The following is a 22,683-nucleotide window of genomic DNA, read 5'->3' as shown; positions in this document are numbered from 1 at the left end:
TAGCAGACGGTGCAAACCGTTTTGTAGATCGAACACAACACACCCGTCAGCTCACTGGCAGCACGAGTTTTATTGTGAAAATCATAACCGGAAGACAGGTCTTGTGTTTTTGTATGTGGCTTGACAGCATTCTGTCAGCTGCCTGACAGGACGCGTTTTATTGTGAAAGTCACAACCGGAAGACAGGCACTGTATTTTTGTATGTGGCTTGACAACGGTCTGTACGTGGGTCGCCAGTGCAGTGCTAGCAGCACGAGCTTTATTGTGAAAGTCATAACCGGAAGACATGCGTTTTGTGTTTGTATGTGACTTGACAGCGGTCTGTAGATGAGTGTCTCATGTCAGCTGACTGGCAGGCCAGCGTCTCTAGCTGTCACAACAACATCCTGTAGTCAAGTGCACTGCCTGCCTGCCTGCCTGCTAGCTGCTAGCTGCTAGCTGCTATCTGCTAGCCGTGGCTGTGTTGTGCTGGGGGACCAGGGTGTTATGTTTCCAAGAGCCAGAGCTGGAGCAGGAGGCTTGAGCATCACCTCATGGCGGCCGACCGGCAGCACCCCGTCCCCGGGGCTCGGAAGCCCGTGCTGGTCGGCACCATCGATGCGTTCCAGGACGTGGTGAGCGCTGCGGCCATCATCCCAAAGGAAGACGGCGTCATCAGCGTCTCTGAAGACAGGTGAGATCAGCCGCCTCTGTCAGGCCCCGGACGGGGGTGCAAGAGCATGCGTAATATGCGTTACACCCTCAGGTGAAATGAGCATCCTTGCTGAATGCTGATATGTCAGTTACAGAGGCTGTAGCAGTGTGTAGCGGGGTCGTTTTAAAGCTACTGTGAAGATACTGATATATCATATGAAACTAGAAGACCTAAGGCATCCACTGGTATCAACCATGTCATTCTATCTTGTCAGGAAGGGGGCTAAATAACGCTCTAAATTCAGGCAACATTTCGGCGAGGGAAAAACGGGGCATGGCCATTTTCAAAGGGTCCCTTTACCTCTCACCTCAAAATATCTGATGACAATGCTATGGATACCCACGATGCGTCTCCCTTTTGATTGATATAATCACTTTACAGACATGCCCACTAAAATGTGTTATTTTCCCCTATTCTATTTGAATATGTCTGCATACTGGGGTTCTTAAACAGTCTTGGAATTGCATAAATGGGGTATATTACTGGAAAGCTGAGACTCTTGTGGATTCAATGAACCCAGTGTATCTATGTGTGACGTGTTAGTACCAATAGTAGCCATTTCATTGTAGCGAGACCATTTTTCGGAACTTGACCTCATCTGTTCATCGCGCCCGGGGCCTGTAACACCTCCTACACTATTTGTCATCGCTGTTACCAGCCTGCACTGTCGCTACTCATGCACCCCCACTAAATAAATACAGATCATGCACCAAAGTCATTTTGCTGTGGAACCGAGTCTGGATCTGCCTGCCTGTGTGTGCAGTGCTGTGACTGAGAGAGAGCCTGGCTGGCACACACCCACAATAACCTATACATCTACAAGTGCCTGTTTACTACATCCAATATTGACTTGGACCCTCCCCTCCCCTCCCCAGCACATCCCTTGGCTCTCCCCCAATTCACTCATTGATCGTGCTGCTGTTTATTTCTGAGCCCTTGTCGAATAACTCAAATATCCCCCATAAACATTTGCATTAAGCTGCCTGGCCGAAGTCAGCTGATAGAGCTTAGTCATTCGTGTGCAGAGAACTGTAGTGCACTATATACAATGTAAATCATATCTAATCTAACCCTAACCAACATTTAATGAATTGACATTGATTAACGGATGGCTTTAACGGTAATCAACCCACTTTGTATCATTTATAATCTCGGTAATATTAAGCACATTGGGCAGTGTTTTGCCTTCTCTCTCTGTTGTTTACCTCATGGAGAAAAATGCTCCTACTGCTCCTGTCTGCAGAAACTCCGCCCCCCCGCCAGCTGCAAGTCATCAAGGCTCGTTAAGGCTCTCAATGCCATTCTCCACTTAAAAAAGAAAAAGAAACAATAACCGCCGCCCTGGCTCAGAGCAGATTCCACGTCTCCAGCAGAACTTCTGTCATCGTCTCCAGCAGAACTTCTGTCATCGTCTCCAGCAGAACTTCTGTCATCGTCTACGCCACAGTTGAACACGAGTGAAGTTTGTCCATATAACACACAACACACAGGGAGGCTACTTTCCAGCATGACGAGATAGAATAGGTCCGCATTGACTTCAGCCGTTCAGCTGTTTTCAACCGGCATGAAGGTGAGTAGACGATGACGGAATTTTCATTTTTGGATTAATACTTTTTTTTTACATGACTGATGTCACTGATCCATAGAATAAGAGGACGCCTTAGTGCAGATGCACACAATATTGGACAATGTGTCCTGCCACATGGCAGGCTGTCAGTACAGTACAGTACAGTACAGTACAGTATGCCTCTATTGGGTTGCTTCAGGGAAGACTCCAGGTATGTGTTGTGCTACGTGTACACGTGTGAATGCTTGAGGGTGGGTGAGAGTGTCTGTGCAAAGGTTGTATATAATGCCTGTAATAACATGCATGCATTTATAATGCCTGTAATAACATGCATGCGTTTATAATGCCTGTAATGACATGCAGGCTAACCCGCTGTGTCTAGGTTTTTATTTTATTGTATTAGTTTATTTGGCAGGGACATATACAAAAAAACATTAAACCCCATATAGGGCAGAGATGCTTTGTAACAGATTTAGCCAGAGGCTACTTTCCATCTGGAGTCCCTGGGCAGGTGGATACAAAGGCCATTCAGAGTTTAAAAAAACACCCATTAAATTGCATATAGTGTAAACAACAGGGAAAGGGCACAGGTTAGTATGAGATAGATAATAGTATAACAAAATACATACATGCAAACATCTATATCGATGCCAAGAATAAAACACGACAGACACAGTAGTAGTTTAGTGCTGGCAACACTGGTTGCTCAGGAACCACCTCCTGGCTTCACGGGAGAAACCACTGTAGGTTGGAAAGTTCTTTATATTACTGGGTAACCTATTCCACTCCTTTATTGCTTTAAAGGAGAAAGCAGTCTTGGCGAAATACTGACTTTCTCTGAGGAACGTTACAGTCCCCTCTCGATGCAGACCTCAGTGCTCTAGCTCTCGTCTCGGAGCAGGACTGTACAAAGGTCTGCAATGGTGGAGGGGCAGCATTTTATAAATTAAACGGAGGTCAGAAAACGTAATTAAATTATCAAGGCTCAATAAATGATATTTACTAAGTACGTTACAATGGTGAAACTGTCTAGGTTTCCTGTCTAAAACGTTAAGAGCTTGTCCATATAGAGAACGGATTGGGCTCAGTGCCGTTTTATTAGCCTGAGTCCAACAAGACATACAGTAATGCACATAAGATAATATCATATAATGCCTGTAATGACATGCAGACTAACCTGTTGTGTTTATAATACCTGTAATGACATGCAGACTAACCTGTTGTGTTTATAATACCTGTAATGACATGCAGGCTAACCTGTTGTGTTTATAATGCCTGTAATGACATGCATGCTAACCTGTTGTGTTTATAATACCTGTAATGACATGCAGGCTAACCTGTTGTGTTTATAATGCCTGTAATGACATGCAGGCTAACCTGTTGTGTTTATAATGCCTGTAATGACATGCAGGCTAACCTGTTGTGTTTATAATGCCTGTAATGACATGCAGGCTAACCTGTTGTGTTTATAATGCCTGTAATGACATGCATGCTAACCTGTTGTGTTTATAATGCCTGTAATGACATGCATGCTAACCTGTTGTGTTTATAATGCCTGTAATGACATGCAGGCTAACCTGTTGTGTTTATAATGCCTGTAATGACATGCATGCTAACCTGTTGTGTTTATAATACCTGTAATGACATGCAGACTAACCTGTTGTGTTTATAATGCCTGTAATGACATGCAGGCTAACCTGTTGTGTTTATAATGCCTGTAATGACATGCATGCTAACCTGTTGTGTTTATAATGCCTGTAATGACATGCAGGCTAACCTGTTGTGTTTATAATGCCTGTAATGACATGCATGCTAACCTGTTGTGTTTATAATACCTGTAATGACATGCAGACTAACCTGTTGTGTTTATAATGCCTGTAATGACATGCATGCTAACCTGTTGTGTTTATAATGCCTGTAATGACATGCATGCTAACCTGTTGTGTTTATAATGCCTGTAATGACATGCATGCTAACCTGTTGTGTTTATAATGCCTGTAATGACATGCATGCTAACCTGTTGTGTTTATAATGCCTGTAATGACATGCAGGCTAACCTGTTGTGTTTATAATGCCTGTAATGACATGCATGCTAACCTGTTGTGTTTATAATACCTGTAATGACATGCAGACTAACCTGTTGTGTTTATAATGCCTGTAATGACATGCAGGCTAACCCGTTGTGTTTATAATGCCTGTAATGACATGCAGGCTAACCTGTTGTGTTTATAATGCCTGTAATGACATGCATGCTAACCTGTTGTGTTTATAATGCCTGTAATGACATGCATGCTAACCTGTTGTGTTTATAATGCCTGTAATGACATGCAGGCTAACCTGTTGTGTTTATAATGCCTGTAATGACATGCAGGCTAACCCGTTGTGTTTATAATGCCTGTAATGACGTGCAGGCTAACCTGTTGTGTTTATAATGCCTGTAATGACATGCAGACTAACCTGTTGTGTTTATAATGCCTGTAATGACATGCATGCTAACCTGTTGTGTTTATAATGCCTGTAATGACATGCATGCTAACCTGTTGTGTTTATAATGCCTGTAATGACATGCATGCTAACCTGTTGTGTTTATAATGCCTGTAATGACATGCATGCTAACCTGTTGTGTTTATAATGCCTGTAATGACATGCAGGCTAACCTGTTGTGTTTATAATGCCTGTAATGACATGCATGCTAACCTGTTGTGTTTATAATACCTGTAATGACATGCAGACTAACCTGTTGTGTTTATAATGCCTGTAATGACATGCAGGCTAACCCGTTGTGTTTATAATGCCTGTAATGACATGCAGGCTAACCTGTTGTGTTTATAATGCCTGTAATGACATGCATGCTAACCTGTTGTGTTTATAATACCTGTAATGACATGCAGACTAACCTGTTGTGTTTATAATGCCTGTAATGACATGCAGGCTAACCCGTTGTGTTTATAATGCCTGTAATGACATGCAGGCTAACCCGTTGTGTTTATAATGCCTGTAATGACATGCATGCTAACCTGTTGTGTTTATAATGCCTGTAATGACATGCAGGCTAACCTGTTGTGTTTATAATGCCTGTAATGACATGCATGCTAACCCGTTGTGTTTATAATGCCTGTAATGACATGCATGCTAACCTGTTGTGTTTATAATGCCTGTAATGACATGCAGGCTAACCTGTTGTGTTTATAATGCCTGTAATGACATGCATGCTAACCTGTTGTGTTTATAATGCCTGTAATGACATGCAGACTAACCTGTTGTGTTTATAATGCCTGTAATGACATGCATGCTAACCTGTTGTGTTTATAATGCCTGTAATGACATGCAGGCTAACCCGTTGTGTTTATAATGCCTGTAATGACATGCAGGCTAACCCGTTGTGTTTATAATGCCTGTAATGACATGCATGCTAACCTGTTGTGTTTATAATGCCTGTAATGACATGCATGCTAACCTGTTGTGTTTATAATGCCTGTAATGACATGCAGGCTAACCCGTTGTGTTTATAATGCCTGTAATGACATGCATGCTAACCCGTTGTGTTTATAATGCCTGTAATGACATGCAGGCTAACCTGTTGTGTTTATAATGCCTGTAATGACATGCAGACTAACCTGTTGTGTTTATAATGCCTGTAATGACATGCATGCTAACCCGTTGTGTTTATAATGCCTGTAATGACATGCATGCTAACCTGTTGTGTTTATAATGCCTGTAATGACATGCAGACTAACCTGTTGTGTTTATAATGCCTGTAATGACATGCATGCTAACCTGTTGTGTTTATAATGCCTGTAATGACATGCATGCTAACCTGTTGTGTTTATAATGCCTGTAATGACATGCAGGCTAACCTGTTGTGTTTATAATGCCTGTAATGACATGCAGGCTAACCTGTTGTGTTTATAATGCCTGTAATGACATGCAGACTAACCTGTTGTGTTTATAATGCCTGTAATGACATGCATGCTAACCTGTTGTGTTTATAATGCCTGTAATGACATGCAGGCTAACCCGTTGTGTTTATAATGCCTGTAATGACGTGCATGCTAACCTGTTGTGTTTATAATGCCTGTAATGACATGCAGGCTAACCCGTTGTGTTTATAATGCCTGTAATGACATGCATGCTAACCTGTTGTGTTTATAATGCCTGTAATGACATGCAGGCTAACCTGTTGTGTTTATAATGCCTGTAATGACATGCATGCTAACCCGTTGTGTTTATAATGCCTGTAATGACATGCATGCTAACCCGTTGTGTTTATAATGCCTGTAATGACATGCATGCTAACCCGTTGTGTTTATAATGCCTGTAATGACATGCATGCTAACCCGTTGTGTTTATAATGCCTGTAATGACATGCAGGCTAACCCGTTGTGTTTATAATGCCTGTAATGACATGCATGCTAACCCGTTGTGTTTATAATGCCTGTAATGACATGCAGGCTAACCCGTTGTGTTTATAATGCCTGTAATGACATGCAGGCTAACCTGTTGTGTTTATAATGCCTGTAATGACATGCATGCTAACCCGTTGTGTTTATAATGCCTGTAATGACATGCAGGCTAACCCGTTGTGTTTATAATGCCTGTAATGACATGCAGGCTAACCTGTTGTGTTTATAATGCCTGTAATGACATGCATGCTAACCCGTTGTGTTTATAATGCCTGTAATGACATGCAGGCTAACCCGTTGTGTTTATAATGCCTGTAATGACATGCAGGCTAACCTGTTGTGTTTATAATGCCTGTAATGACATGCAGGCTAACCTGTTGTGTTTATAATGCCTGTAATGACATGCAGGCTAACCCGTTGTGTTTATAATGCCTGTAATGACATGCAGGCTAACCCGTTGTGTTTATAATGCCTGTAATGACATGCATGCTAACCTGTTGTGTTTATAATGCCTGTAATGACATGCAGGCTAACCCGTTGTGTTTATAATGCCTGTAATGACATGCAGGCTAACCCGTTGTGTTTATAATGCCTGTAATGACATGCATGCTAACCTGTTGTGTTTATAATGCCTGTAATGACATGCAGGCTAACCCGTTGTGTTTATAATGCCTGTAATGACATGCAGGCTAACCCGTTGTGTTTATAATGCCTGTAATGACATGCAGGCTAACCTGTTGTGTTTATAATGCCTGTAATGACATGCAGGCTAACCCGTTGTGTTTATAATGCCTGTAATGACATGCAGGCTAACCCGTTGTGTTTATAATGCCTGTAATGACATGCAGGCTAACCCGTTGTGTTTATAATGCCTGTAATGACATGCAGGCTAACCCGTTGTGTTTATAATGCCTGTAATGACATGCATGCTAACCTGTTGTGTTTATAATGCCTGTAATGACATGCAGGCTAACCCGTTGTGTTTATAATGCCTGTAATGGTGTTTATAATGCCTGTAATGACATGCAGGCTAACCTGTTGTGTTTATAATGCCTGTAATGACATGCATGCTAACCCGTTGTGTTTATAATGCCTGTAATGACATGCAGGCTAACCCGTTGTGTTTATAATGCCTGTAATGGTGTTTATAATGCCTGTAATGACGTGCAGGCTAACCTGTTGTGTTTATAATGCCTGTAATGACATGCAGGCTAACCTGTTGTGTTTATAATGCCTGTAATGACATGCAGGCTAACCCGTTGTGTTTATAATGCCTGTAATGGTGTTTATAATGCCTGTAATGACGTGCATGCTAACCTGTTGTGTTTATAATGCCTGTAATGACGTGCATGCTAACCTGTTGTGTTTATAATGCCTGTAATGACATGCAGGCTAACCCGTTGTGTTTATAATGCCTGTAATGACATGCATGCTAACCTGTTGTGTTTATAATGCCTGTAATGACATGCATGCTAACCTGTTGTGTTTATAATGCCTGTAATGACATGCAGGCTAACCTGTTGTGTTTATAATGCCTGTAATGACATGCATGCTAACCTGTTGTGTTTATAATGCCTGTAATGACATGCAGGCTAACCCGTTGTGTTTATAATGCCTGTAATGACATGCATGCTAACCCGTTGTGTTTATAATGCCTGTAATGACATGCAGGCTAACCCGTTGTGTTTATAATGCCTGTAATGACATGCAGGCTAACCCGTTGTGTTTATAATGCCTGTAATGACATGCAGGCTAACCCGTTGTGTTTATAATGCCTGTAATGACATGCAGGCTAACCTGTTGTGTTTATAATGCCTGTAATGACATGCATGCTAACCTGTTGTGTTTATAATGCCTGTAATGACATGCAGGCTAACCCGTTGTGTTTATAATGCCTGTAATGGTGTTTATAATGCCTGTAATGACGTGCAGGCTAACCTGTTGTGTTTATAATGCCTGTAATGACATGCAGGCTAACCCGTTGTGTTTATAATGCCTGTAATGACATGCAGGCTAACCCGTTGTGTTTATAATGCCTGTAATGACATGCATGCTAACCTGTTGTGTTTATAATGCCTGTAATGACATGCAGGCTAACCCGTTGTGTTTATAATGCCTGTAATGACATGCAGGCTAACCCGTTGTGTTTATAATGCCTGTAATGACATGCAGGCTAACCCGTTGTGTTCTCGCCTTGCTCTGCAGGACAATTCGGGTGTGGCTGAAGAGGGACAGTGGCCAGTACTGGCCCAGTGTCTACCACACAATGCCAAGTAAGTCACATGGCTTACCTTTTTTGTGTACTTTTAACAAATACCGATTGATAGTGAACACAGTCATAGGTTTTGATTTAGCCAAAACTTCACATCAATATTGTTTCAATTCCACCTTTGTTTTCAGAGCAGGCAGAATATCTATCCATAAAGCATCTGGGCAATTTTCTAGGATAAATGACCTCCTCGCCTAGGCTATTTTTCAGCACAACCAAATAATGTCATGAATATGTATGAGTACCCAATGAATATTTTATGCCTATTTTCAGATTGAACACCTGCAAATATTAGATTAGCCCACCAAGAGTGCATGCAGTTTAATAGATAGGTGCTGGTCCTATCTGGATTAGAAACCATCAAACAGTTTGATTTGACACAGAATACTGTAGTGGATGTCATCTCCTCTCTGGTATGTTTGGTTGGAGCGCAGCAGCGGGGCCCGCCCTACAAACACCATGAAGTTACACCATTGGCTGGCCGTGGCACGAGGCACACCCATACACAGTGTTTAGCGTAAGCCTGGTTCGCTGGCTACAGTTAGTGCATGTAAGCGCTGCTAGTTAGACGAGTAGCAATCTGGGAACCCAGAGTGTATCAGTCTGACGACTAATAAGACTCTGGGACAGATGACTGAATGACTGACTGAATGAATGAATTTATTTGACGCGTTTTAAACACAGAAGGTGTACTACATTCATCAGCTCCAAGGAGGCTAAAACAAAGCATACACATGAACAGTAAGGAGGCTAAAACAAAGCATACACATGAACACATGAACAGTTTCCATTTCAGAGCAGACGTTCCGCACCAAGACTTCCACTTCCGTGCGACGCGGTCATTGTTTACAATCCAATTGAGTTGACACGAGGAGTTGATCTATCGATATTTTTGGTAGGTGTTTTAGGTCCAGACGACATTTCGACTGATCTGGATAAACCGATAACTGCATATCAGACGTCGTCGGGACTGTAATGAACGACGGAAACGGAAGTCTTTGCGTGAACGCTCCACACCCGAAACCCAGAAATATCAGCTGTCTGTCCCTGTGTCAAAGAGTTTTCATTATTTGTCAGACTGATGGACTCTGGGTTCCCACTTCCCAGATTGGACCAGTAGAGTCTTGATAGCTACAGATCGCTAGCTGCTAACCGTTAGCTACAGATCGCTAGCAGCTAACGTTACCTACAGATCGATAGGGTTTACCACAGCTGTTTGTTACACGCTAAATTATATAAAGGGAGGGAAGGGGTTAAGCTGGCTGCATGCTGTGCTCTCCTTCACCCTCCGTTCTCCTGAACCTTGCTTTCCTGCACGCTCTCCGGCCGCCAGCAGGGGGCAGGAGACCGGAGCAGGGAAGGTAAAAGACAGAGCAACATTTGAGTAGGCGAGCACGCTACAGGAGACTTGAGAGTCACTCAAAAGTCAGATGATGTTTGAAAATTGTGAACCCACACTGTAACAGTCTTGTGTTTAAATGGTGCAGCCACACTGTAACAGCCTTGTGTTTAAATAATGCAGCCACACTGTAACAGTCTTGTGTTTAAATAATGCAGCCACACTGTAACAGTCTTGTGTTTAAATAATGCAGCCACACTGTAACAGTCTTGTGTTTAAATAATGCAGCCACACTGTAACAGCCTTGTGTTTAAATAATGCAGCCACACTGTAACAGCCTTGTGTTTAAATAATGCAGCCACACTGTAACAGCCTTGTGTTTAAATGGTGCAGCCACACTGTAACAGTCTTGTGTTTAAATAATGCAGCCACACTGTAACAGCCTTGTGTTTAAATAATGCAGCCACACTGTAACAGTCTTGTGTTTAAATAATGCAGCCACACTGTAACAGCCTTGTGTTTAAATAATGCAGCCACACTGTAACAGCCTTGTGTTTAAATAATGCAGCCACACTGTAACAGTCTTGTGTTTAAATAATGCAGCCACACTGTAACAGCCTTGTGTTTAAATAATGCAGCCACACTGTAACAGTCTTGTGTTTAAATAATGCAGCCACACTGTAACAGTCTTGTGTTTAAATAATGCAGCCACACTGTAACAGCCTTGTGTTTAAATAATGCAGCCACACTGTAACAGCCTTGTGTTTAAATAATGCAGCCACACTGTAACAGTCTTGTGTTTAAATAATGCAGCCACACTGTAACAGTCTTGTGTTTAAATAATGCAGCCACACTGTAACAGCCTTGTGTTTAAATAATGCAGCCACACTGTAACAGCCTTGTGTTTAAATAATGCAGCCACACTGTAACAGCCTTGTGTTTAAATAATGCAGCCACACTGTAACAGTCTTGTGTTTAAATAATGCAGCCACACTGTAACAGTCTTGTGTTTAAATAATGCAGCCACACTGTAACAGTCTTGTGTTTAAATAATGCAGCCACACTGTAACAGCCTTGTGTTTAAATAATGCAGCCACACTGTAACAGCCTTGTGTTTAAATAATGCAGCCACACTGTAACAGCCTTGTGTTTAAATAATGCAGCCACACTGTAACAGCCTTGTGTTTAAATAATTCAGCCACACTGTAACAGTCTTGTGTTTAAATAATGCAGCCACACTGGAACAGTCTTGTGTTTAAATGGTGCAGCCACACTGTAACAGTCTTGTGTTTAAATAATGCAGCCACACTGTAACAGCCTTGTGTTTAAATAATGCAGCCACACTGTAACATTCTTGTGTTTAAATAATGCAGCCACACTGTAACATTCTTGTGTTTCCTTGTCTCTCCAGCCTCGTGTTCCTGCATGTCCTTTAACCCAGAGACCAGGAGGCTGTCAGTGGGCATGGACACTGGAGTCGTCTCTGTAAGTTCAACCACCAACCAATAGGGTGGGGTATCGCTACTCCATACATGTACCTGTAAGGTATCGACTGAAATAACCCAGTACCAAGTAGTAGTGAAACTTCTCCAGTCAAACGATACCTGCATTTGAGCCTTTTTGTACACAGTTCTAGAAAAAATATTATTTGTATGGCTTTGCTCGCAGCCAATCACCGCAAGCGTCCTTTGATTGAATGCAACACGTGATTGGCCCACTACCGCAGCAGCTACAACCCATACGGTCTGTCTGTGGTGGTGAAGTCACGCCCAGTGTATGTGACGGAGTTGGCAGTTCAACAACAACAAAAATGAACCGTATGAAGTACTCTTAGTATCACTTTACAGGTACTGGTATTGGTACTGGTATTGGTACTGGTATTGGTACTGGTATTGGTACTGGTATTGGTACTGGTATTGGTACTGGTATTGGTACCGGTACCGGTATTGCAGTTCTTGACATGATAAATGACTTCCACCTCCAAACACAAAACTCTGGCCTGTCCTTCCTCTCTTCACTAAGTCAGCCCCAGGCCGGTGCTGTTTACACGCTGCTTCAGTAGCACCCACCTGTGGGGTACATGCTTCAGTAGCACCTACCTGTGGGGTACATGCTTCAGTAGCACCTACCTGTAGGGTACATGCTTCAGTAGCACCCACCTGTGGGGTACATGCTTCAGTAGCACCCACCTGTGGGGTACATACTTCTGTAGCACCTACCTGTGTGGTACATGCTTCAGTAGCACCCACCTGTGGGGTACATGCTTCAGTAGCACCTACCTGTGTGGTACATGCTTCAGTAGCACCCACCTGTGGGGTACATGCTTCAGTAGCACCCACCTGTGGGGTACATGCTTCAGTAGCACCCACCTGTGGGGTACATGCTTCAGTAGCACCTACCTGTGGGGTACATGCTTCAGTAGCACCTACCTGTGGAGTACATGCTTCAGTAGCACCTACCTGTGGGGTACATGCTTCAGTAGCACCTACCTGTGGGGTACATGCGTCAGCAGCACCTACCTGTGGGGTACATGCTTCAGCAGCACCTACCTGTGGGGTACATGCTTCAGCAGCACCTACCTGTGGGGTACATGCTTCAGCAGCACCTACCTGTGGGGTACATGCTTCAGTAGCACCTACCTGTGGGGTACATGCTTCAGTAGCACCTACCTGTGGGGTACATGCTTCAGTAGCACCTACCTGTAGGGTACATGCTTCAGTAGCACCTACCTGTGGGGTACATGCTTCAGTAGCACCCACCTGTGGGGTACATGCCATTCCAACAGCTGAGAGGAAGATGAGGGATATCTATTTCCTGCTATTTTCTTTGTCTTTTTGTTTTTTTACAATTCAAATGGAATGCACCTGAAATTGTCAGCATTTAGCGACAGTAAAAACAACTGGTCTCTACTGCATGGAGAAGGAATGTGGACTGGAATGGGGCTGTTGTCAGCTCAATGTGACTGCAGATGACCTCTGAACTCTGAAACACAGATATTTTCTCTTCTGCTATATTATGGGCTGTGTTGGACTGTCATTTTCAAAATGACCCTTCACATATTGGAGAACTAAAGAGTGCCTATTGTATATTTAAATATTGTTTGTCTTTTTTGTCGTATACGGTCTCGTTCTGTGAGAGGACAGTCTATTCAAATATTGTGTCGTTTAACGCACTCCAGTGTTTGTGCTTTTTGTTTGAACATTTCACTAATGGAGTTATTTGTTTTAGAACAAGTAGGCCGAACAGCAGACCCTTTGCCAAGCCATTTGGAGGCAGACAGCAGCATCTCAAAACTACATTTTAATACAGGTTTTTCTGGCCTCAGATCTACATGTGCCTACATTTTAATACAGGTGGCTCTGGGCTCTAAAACTTTTTTATTCGCTTTTTTAGTGTTTATGCATTTGGCAAACTTGGACAATAATCAGATGTAACAATAATTAGATGTAACAATAATCAGATGTAACAATAATCAGATGTAACACGCAAAAGAAAAGGAAGGAAAAACAGGAAAACAGGAGAAAATAGACCATTTCCACGTCACCTTATATGACCTTGAATAGGTCAACTGTGATGGCAGATTTGTCTTGAATAAAACATTGAGACTTGAGAAAAGAGCATCATTCTGTCATGTCGTTATACTGGAACATTGCTGACGTGCACGGTCAGAACACTGCTGACGTGCACGGTCAGAACACTGCTGACGTGCACGGTCAGAACACTGCTGACGTGCACGGTCAGAACACTGCTGACGTGCACGGTCAGAACATTGCTGACGTGCACGGTCAGAACATTGCTGACGTGCACGGTCAGAACATTGAGAAACGGAATTGCAGAAGCATGGTTAAAAAAGAGGAACGGAAAAAAATCCAGAGAATCCATGTTAACAATATGAATAACCGTTTCGAGAGTGTTAATTATTGTTGTTAAGGCTGTCGTTTAGCTCGTTTAGCTCTCATCAGTAAAACAATATACTCATTTTAAATACTTTATAAATGAGACAAATGAGTGCATTAGGCCCAAATAAAATCTCCTGCGACCCAGGTGTGGGCCACGAGCCAGTGTTTGGGAAACCTTTTTTTGGACTAAACAAATGCACTAGGCCTGCAGGTTGTATCTCCAGTCATTCATTTACATTGGGCCTGGCTGCCACAATGCTCTCATGTTCCATGAGCTGTTCCTCCTCCTCTCTGGTGTCTTTCAGTCAGACCTCCACATACTCAGCAACTATCCATGAGCTGTTCCTCCTCCCTAACTGCTATTCCTAACCACTTTCCCTTGACCTCAAGGGAAAGTGGCCCCGATGCAAAATGTGAACGCTGTGACGTGAGTGATGTCTTATCCTTCTCTTTAGGCTCCTTGGGTGTTTGACAGAATTCAAACAGCTTACTTCTCATGGCTGCCACTTGGCAGAAGAGACCATTGGAGCAGCACAGCCACAGTGTTGAGTGAGTGTCATGTTTCTCCACTTCCTGTCTTTCAGGAGTTCATTCTGTCAGAAGACTACAACAAGATGACCCCAGCAAGCACCTACCAGGGTGAGACGGTGTGTGTGTGTGTGTGTGTGTGTGTGTGTGTGTGTGTGTGGGTGTGTGTGTACCAGAGTGAGGCGGGAAGTGTGTGTGTGTGTGTGTGTGTGTGTGTGTGTACCAGGGTGAGGCGGGAAGTGTGTGTGTGTGTGTGTGTGTGTGTGTGTGTGTGTGTGTGTGTACCAGGGTGAGACGGGAAGTGTGTGTGTGTGCGCGTGCGGGCTCGTGCGCCTGTGTCTAATCTTCTCGTGTGTATGCGTCAAACTGGCTGGAGGAAAAGCAAACGTGTTTAGCTTCAAACCTTGTCTTTGTCTTTGTGTGACGACAGCCACCATGTCAGTGCTTTGCATGTTGTCCATACTCTACCACGGTGGTGTAGCAGCTTGGTGCGTCACCACCGTCTCAGGGTTCCTACGCAGGCAAGGGAAAGGATGCCAAATCAATTGGAGGAATTGAATATTTGGGGAATTTGAAAACATGTCTGGAAAAAGTATGGAAAATGTTAACTTTAAAATATATAAACCCGACATAAAACTCCCTCCAAAGTCTCGCCCCCTGTACATTTCTGCACCTTTACAACTTTCCCTATTTAATATCATGGTATTTCTTCTTATGCTGCCTACACACTAGAGCAGTGATCCTCACTATTTCTTCGATGAGAGCCGCACTGGCAGGACAAAGTCAATAGGAGAGCCACTTTTACCGCAAAACACCAAAAGCCACCCCAGCCAAGCACATCTGCCTACCATTTTTTAGTTTTATTGTTTTCCACACACACACACACACACACACACACACACACACACACACACACACACACACACACACACACACACACACACACACACACACACACACACACACACACACACACCAGTTTGCCCTAGAAAATCTTTCAGGCCTGGAGAGATTTCGAAACGTACCCCGACCGCAACGGTGGGGGCCGTCGCTGGCGACGCTGAAGTTTTAGCTAACCTGTTCACATCTATGTTCGCAATGGCATCCCAAGTATCATCATACTATTATGGGATGCGATGCGAACAGTTGTATTATGGGATGTGCGTTTCCCAGGCAACGACACACGTTGACACGTTTTGGAACAGCGCTGCACGCTGGCACAATACTCCTAAAAGCAAAATGCTTATTGTTTTGAATGATTTGGCACCTTTTATTACTGTCAACACCAGTATTGTTGTATTGTAATAATATGCCATAAAGGTTTATTGAAATTTTGGGGAGAGCAGGGGGAAAAAAATCTTAAAAAAAAATAAATAATAATAATTTCTTAGAGCCGCCAACTAAAGCTTCGAGAGCCGCCAGCGTCTCGCGAGCCGCGCAATGAGGAACTAGGCACTAGAGGATAAATTTAATGCCCGATTTCCCTCGGGGGGGCGTGGCCCGATTCGAGGCTCGTCTCAACCGATTATTTGGCCTAATAATTGTCAAGTGTCTGGTGTCGATAAGATTATTGCAATGCTCCCGATTGAATCGGAGCCTGCCCGATCTCAAATCAGGCATATCAAACATGTTTGATATTTACGATGGCTGTGTCCCAACGGAATACCCGCAATAGCCAATGAGAGCGAGCAGACCGGTCTGCTCGCTCTCATTGGCTGTGTGTTAGCGGATGTTAATGCAGCGCTCACAACAAACATGGCAGCGAAGAGGAACCGAACCAACTGAACATGCCAATGGAATATACGAAAAGAAGATAGGCTCGTCGAGTTGTGGCAACAGCAGTGCCATGTTATGCAGTAGCTCCTCTCTCCCTGCATCCTCACAGCAGCTTAAAACAGGACCGCAATTTGTTCATGTGAAATCTCCCAGCATGCATTGAGGCTAATACATTTCGATAACCAAATCAGCCTAAATCGGTGGTAGATATAAATAATGTTTCTGTTAACACAACATGCAATTGTAGAACATTTCAATATTGGACAAAAGAAAACATAGAAATCAAAACACAACCCTATGTGAAACATATATGTAATCCAGGTGGTATATATATCCCTCGCAGATTTAACGTGATGTAGATGAGTGACAGCCGTAACAGGAAGCGCATGTGTTGTAATATGAGCTCTCAGACAGGACGTTGTTTTAGCTCATTTTACGAAGATGTCCGCCTGCTTGAAGCAAACAAACCGCTCGGTACATGTTTGGAGAGCCATTTGCTGTTGTCTGTGGGAAAAAATTGCGGTTTTGTGGGATATAAACAGCCTAAAAACAGTCTAGTTGCTGGAATCGCTGTGAGTCGGTACTTCAAACGGCTGGTGTGTGGTCTCGCAGTCTGGCCGAATCGTCTAGTGTGTGCGTTCAGGCGATTTTAATGTTAAAATCTGATGAAATTGTCCTTATGTCTGTGGTCTCTCATGTTTTTAAAATCGGTTAAGATTTGAAAATCCTCTAGTGTGTAGGCAGCATTAGCCAAGCGGTTTAAGGTTTAAACGGTTAAAGTTTTTCAATAATAAACTGCACTCCGCTGTGTGTACTTAAAGGAACAGTCCACCGATTTCCAACCTGCTTTGTATCATTACAAAATCAGTAGTATATCAGAAAATTATTTTTGAGTGCAATGAGTTTTGCAGCCATTCATTTAGTTTGACAGTTAATGACAGTTGATTTGAGTAAAGTTGCGGACCAGTGATGTAGGTTGTGCATGAATGACATCACTGGTCCACAAGCTCACTCAAATGAACTCTCAATATCTGTTAAACCAAATGAATGCCTGCAAGACTGTTTACAGATATTATGTTTGAGATTATGTGCAAAATAAACCATCATTGAAAATCAGCGGAGTGTCCGTTTAAGACTTTGTGGACTCAGCAATGTTTGTTCCTAGTTGACTGGGTGCATCTCTTTCTGTGGAGTGTAACTTCCTCATAACACACTGGACCAGTGTGCTACTGGTCACTCCCTATACGTACTTCCCCTCTACAGCTGTGACTAAGGATGCACGATATATCGCCAGTCATGTCGGTATCGGCCGATGATGGTCATTTTTTAATATATCGGCATCGGTCCGATGTTACAATGTTAATATCGGTTATCGGTATTGGGCACAATTTTCACAATGAGAGGAAACAATGCGGTAAATCTATGATTTATGGGCTTTTCCAAATGTTTTGGAAATAAAGAAATGTGTTATTTTCAAATTCACAGTGTTTATGTGTTTTTCAGTATGTATGAAATTTGAATATCATGTGTTTTTATACAGATCATATCGACATCGGTAAATATCCGTTATCGACCATAACAGCAGTGTTAATATTGGTTATCGGTATTGGCCAAAATGTCCATATCGGTGCATCCCTAGCTATAACCACCATGCTGCATGACACATTGTGTGAATAGCCATAGGAGAATTGATTCATGAGTACAAAACCACCATCTGACACATTTTAATTCCATCTGTTTGTGACTCCGATTCCGCTACGAGTGAGTCTGGCCGCACACCAGTAATCACCTAGATGGCTGCAGACTGTCCTGTGTTCTACTAGCGATAAATACGATACGACTTCCAGTCGGATTTTCAAAGTAAAACGATTCGGCCCAAGTCTAAAGCACTCGGAAGCAATTGAAAACGTTTTTTTTTTTGTATTTCCCCTGTCTTTCTATGCGAGAGATTTAGATTGACCGCACCGCACGCTGTGGCACAAGAGCAGGGTGAGAGAGAGAGAAAGACCAATACATAACACGCACCAGTACGTGTTATGAAAATATTTATGCGCACTGGCAGATTTTAAGGTGGGAAAATGTGTGTAAATACACGCACTCTGGAGCCCTGTGTCGTGCTGCTATGATGTCATGCAAATACGGTAGTGAAATTGGCTGTCTGTGTTGAGTGGTATCTATAGTCTGCTGTCTGTGTGTTGAGTGGTATCTATAGTCTGCTGTCTGTGTGTTGTTGTCTCTGCCTCTAACCTGCTGTGTGTGTGTGTGTGTGTGTGTGTGTGTGTGTGTGTGTGTGTGTGTGTGTGTGTGTGTGTGTGTGTGTGTGTGTGTGTGTGCGTGCGTGCGTGCGTGCGTGCGTGCGTGCGTGTGTGTCTGCAGCCCACCAGGGCAGAGTGAGCGTGGTGCTGTTTGTGCTGGAGATGGAGTGGGTTCTGAGCACAGGTCAGGACAAGAACTTCACCTGGCACTGCTCAGAGAGCGCTCAGCAGCTGGGCACCTATCGCACCCAAGCCTGGGTCTCCGGACTACAGTATCCTCCACCTGCACAATTCAACCCAAGTATTATGGAAATCACAATATGTGCAATATCCAGATCACACCAGCTGCCATTTGGTGTTTGGTAAAGATCAAATGTGTCCTAACATACAAGGCATTGTGGTGCTACTGAGATGCCTACAGATCATATTCTCATAACTGAACTTAAACTGAACTTAATATTCTCCAGATGTAGGTAGGGCTGGGCAATATAATCGATACGGCAATATATCGTGATATTTTATTTCCCGATACTGTATCGATACTTGGACACCAAGTATCGCTATATATATATATATATATTATTATTTTTTTGCAGGCCATGCCATGCCAGGCCTCTGCATCTGGTGATTCCCACCCCTAATCGATACTGTATCGATATTTCCCATATCGATGTGTACACTCAACACTCAGTAGTTTTGACTAAATTTGTCCACTAACTTGTCAGTATAAAGTGATGTACATATTATTACACCACCTGGGTGGTACACAGTGTGTTGTATCTTTAGCTCTATTATTTAATTTTGAGTAAATTCTGTAGAATATCGCAATATGTATCGCATCGCAATATATCGTGATACAATCGTATCGTGACCCAAGTATCGTGATACGTGACGTATCGTGAGATCCTTGCCAATACCCAGCCCTAGACGATTGCATGGCCATGTCAAGTGATGCTATAATATCCTTCATTACTGCTACAGTATCTGTTATTGATATTAGGTATTAGATGAAAAGGGAACGACTGAACAATATTCTTCACATGATAGCAATGTTCCCTCCTCTATATTTCAAAGCCTAGTGACGGCTGTGCTAAGGACAGGTAGGAGGAGCAGGTAGCAGCTTGTGTCAGTTGAAGGACAGGTAGGAGGAGCAGGTAGCAGCTTGTGTCAGTTGAAGGACAGGTAGGAGGAGCAGGTAGCAGCTTGTGTCAGTTGAAGGACAGGTAGGAGGAGCAGGTAGCAGCTTGTGTCAGTTGAAGGACAGGTAGGAGGAGCAGGTAGCAGCTTGTGTGAGTTGAAGGACAGGTAGGAGGAGCAGGTAGCAGCTTGTGTCAGTTGAAGGATGTAATGGCAAATTATTGATCAAGTGTGTATTGATTGATTAGTTATTGGCTATGGCAATTCCATGCTGTATTTAGTGAACTGTGTTCTTCAGTCATTGCAGGAGATTGCTGTACAGAATAGTTTCTGTGAGAACATATGTCTTGTTTTGGGAAGTGTCTATGGGAATAGAGGTTCCTGTGGGAACCTGTGTCTTGTTGTGACTATAGACTGGATTTGTTATGTATTCTAGTGAACATCAGATTAACTATGGACGTCATGGAGAAGTACTGAGTTGGAGGGAGGTTGAATGAACGGATCCAGAAGAGGGCGGGCGATAGTTTCAGTATATGATGTGAAGTAAACAATAATGCGGGGCTCTTGTATCGTCAAATGTTGATGAGAGGAGACCTACGTGCACGGAGAGATGATTGTGGAAATAAAGAAAACCTCCTATGAACATTTAAAACGGATAGGCTATTTCATTTTTGATGAATCAGCAGAGCATTGCAGTGGGTTTTTTCCTCCACAAGGACAGGTAGGAGGAGCAGGCAGCAGCTTGTGTCAGTTGAAGGACAGGTAGGAGGAGCAGGCAGCAGCTTGTGTCAGTTGAAGGACAGGTAGGAGGAGCAGGCAGCAGCTTGTGTCAGTTGAAGGACAGGTAGGAGGAGCAGGCAGCAGCTTGTGTCAGTTGAAGGACAGGTAGGAGGAGCAGGTAGCAGCTTGTGTCAGTTGAAGGACAGGTAGGAGGAGCAGGTAGCAGCTTGTGTCAGTTGAAGGACAGGTAGGAGGAGCAGGCAGCAGCTTGTGTCAGTTGAAGGACAGGTAGGAGGAGCAGGCAGCAGCTTGTGTCAGTTGAAGGACAGGTAGGAGGAACAGGTAGCAGCTTGTGTCAGTTGAAGGACAGGTAGGAGGAGCAGGCAGCAGCTTGTGTCAGTTGAAGGACAGGTAGGAGGAGCAGGCAGCAGCTTGTGTCAGTTGAAGGACAGGTAGGAGGAACAGGCAGCAGCTTGTGTCAGTTGAAGGACAGGTAGGAGGAGCAGGTAGCAGCTTGTGTCAGTTGAAGGACAGGTAGGAGGGGCAGGCAGCAGCTTGTGTCAGTTGGACAGGTAGGAGGAGCAGGCAGCAGCTTGTGTCAGTTGAAGGACAGGTAGGAGGAGCAGGTAGCAGCTTGTGTGAGTTGAAGGACAGGTAGGAGGAGCAGGTAGCAGCTTGTGTCAGTTGGCTCCTTGACGCTCTCTCAGGTTCGACGTGGAGACCAGACATGTGTTTGTCGGGGACCACTCGGGTCAGGTGACCATCCTCAAGCTGGAGCAGGACAGCTGCAGCCTCGTCACCACCTTCAAGGGACACACCGGTACACACACGCACACACACACACACACACACACACACACACACACACACACACACACACAGAATGCCTTGAATGCTGCTTATAGCACGAACGCTACTGCCATGATTGTTATTGTTGCTGGTGGAGAGAGGTGGGGCTATGGCGTCATCGGTTCAGGAAAGATGCGTATGGGTTGTAAACACGGAAATGCACGGAAATGCACGGAAATGCAATGTCATTCTGGCCAATACTTCTGTTATAGCATTTCAGTCTGGAATATGGAATATCTTTCAATTTTTCTTGTAGCCTAATGCCTACCCCACACTACAGGATAATTTGCAAGATTATGGCCAAGATTCCCCCCTCCCGATTTTCTCGGGGGTGCTCCCGATTTGATGCGCGTCGGGCAGATAATCTTCCCAAATGATCCTGTAGTGTGTAGGGTTCAAAGATTCACAATCGGGAAGACTGCCTCTTCCCAATTGTGAATCGGGCATATCTAACATGTTAGATATTTACAACCCGACAGGCGATTGCATCTTGAGCAGAGAGCCAGTAGTAGCTGCGTTTCCATTACAGTTTTTCGCAAAATAATCTGGTCCGCGTCCGCTCGCAGCCCCGCACAGAAACAAAGAACGAGGAAATTGTCATCGAGGTGAAATACCCGTGCGTCTTTGAACGGGACGGAAAACTAATGCTATACTGCAAAGCATGTAGCCTACAACAAGCGCTTAGGTCTCATATGCTTCCCGCATCGGCGAGTGTCCGCACGGAAAAGTGAGTCAAATCAGCAGACGCGCCCCTCCACAAGGCACCTGTGCAGATGGTTTTCGCCTGGCCGTGCACAGTAGGCCTACACCCCGAATGGACGCGGCTGTCCGCGCAAATATTAGTTAAACAAATCCTTTCAGTGCAAATGCATTATAAAAACAAAAAATAAGATTTGTTTAGAAAACGAAATGACACAAATGTATTATTATTATTATTATCATTATTACTACTACTACACCCGGTGCGCACACTGAATAGGCATTTTAAAAGTTAACGTCGAGCCCTGCTTCCAAGGTGAATCTTCGGCATAATCTTCTAGTGTGTGGGGTTGCGTTTGAACAGACGCGATTGTGTGTGTGTCCCAAGATTGAAATGTAAAAAAATCGGCTCTCTCTGTCCTGTAGTGTGTGGGCTCTCAAGATTTTTATAATCTTCAAGGATTTGAAAATCCTGTAGTGTGGGGTAGGCATAAAGGTCCTTACACACCGAGCACGACGCAAATAAACGTTGAGAAAAGTGCGAATAA

The 22,683-nt window shown here is 43.7% G+C and overlaps 1 protein-coding gene across 1 annotated transcript in view; it reads left to right on the top strand.

Moving 5' to 3' along the window:
* The first annotated feature begins 491 nt into the window (after positions 1-491).
* The window catches only part of wdfy2 (WD repeat and FYVE domain containing 2), a 47,095-nt gene continuing 24,903 nt past the window's right edge, over positions 492-22,683 (top strand). The window contains exons 1-6 of the mRNA XM_083639047.1: positions 492-673; positions 8,870-8,937; positions 11,684-11,757; positions 14,756-14,810; positions 18,852-19,002; positions 21,295-21,407. Coding sequence (XP_083495173.1) covers positions 534-673; positions 8,870-8,937; positions 11,684-11,757; positions 14,756-14,810; positions 18,852-19,002; positions 21,295-21,407 — 601 coding nt within the window. The 5' untranslated portion in view covers positions 492-533. The remainder of the gene's footprint in view (positions 674-8,869; positions 8,938-11,683; positions 11,758-14,755; positions 14,811-18,851; positions 19,003-21,294; positions 21,408-22,683) is intronic.

This window comes from Poromitra crassiceps (assembly GCF_964638095.1).
Source record: "Poromitra crassiceps genome assembly, chromosome: 6".
NCBI classification, from domain to species: Eukaryota; Metazoa; Chordata; class Actinopteri; order Beryciformes; family Melamphaidae; genus Poromitra; species Poromitra crassiceps.
Note: the sequence above shows the minus strand (reverse complement) of the source record. Positions and strands in the feature narration are given on the sequence as shown.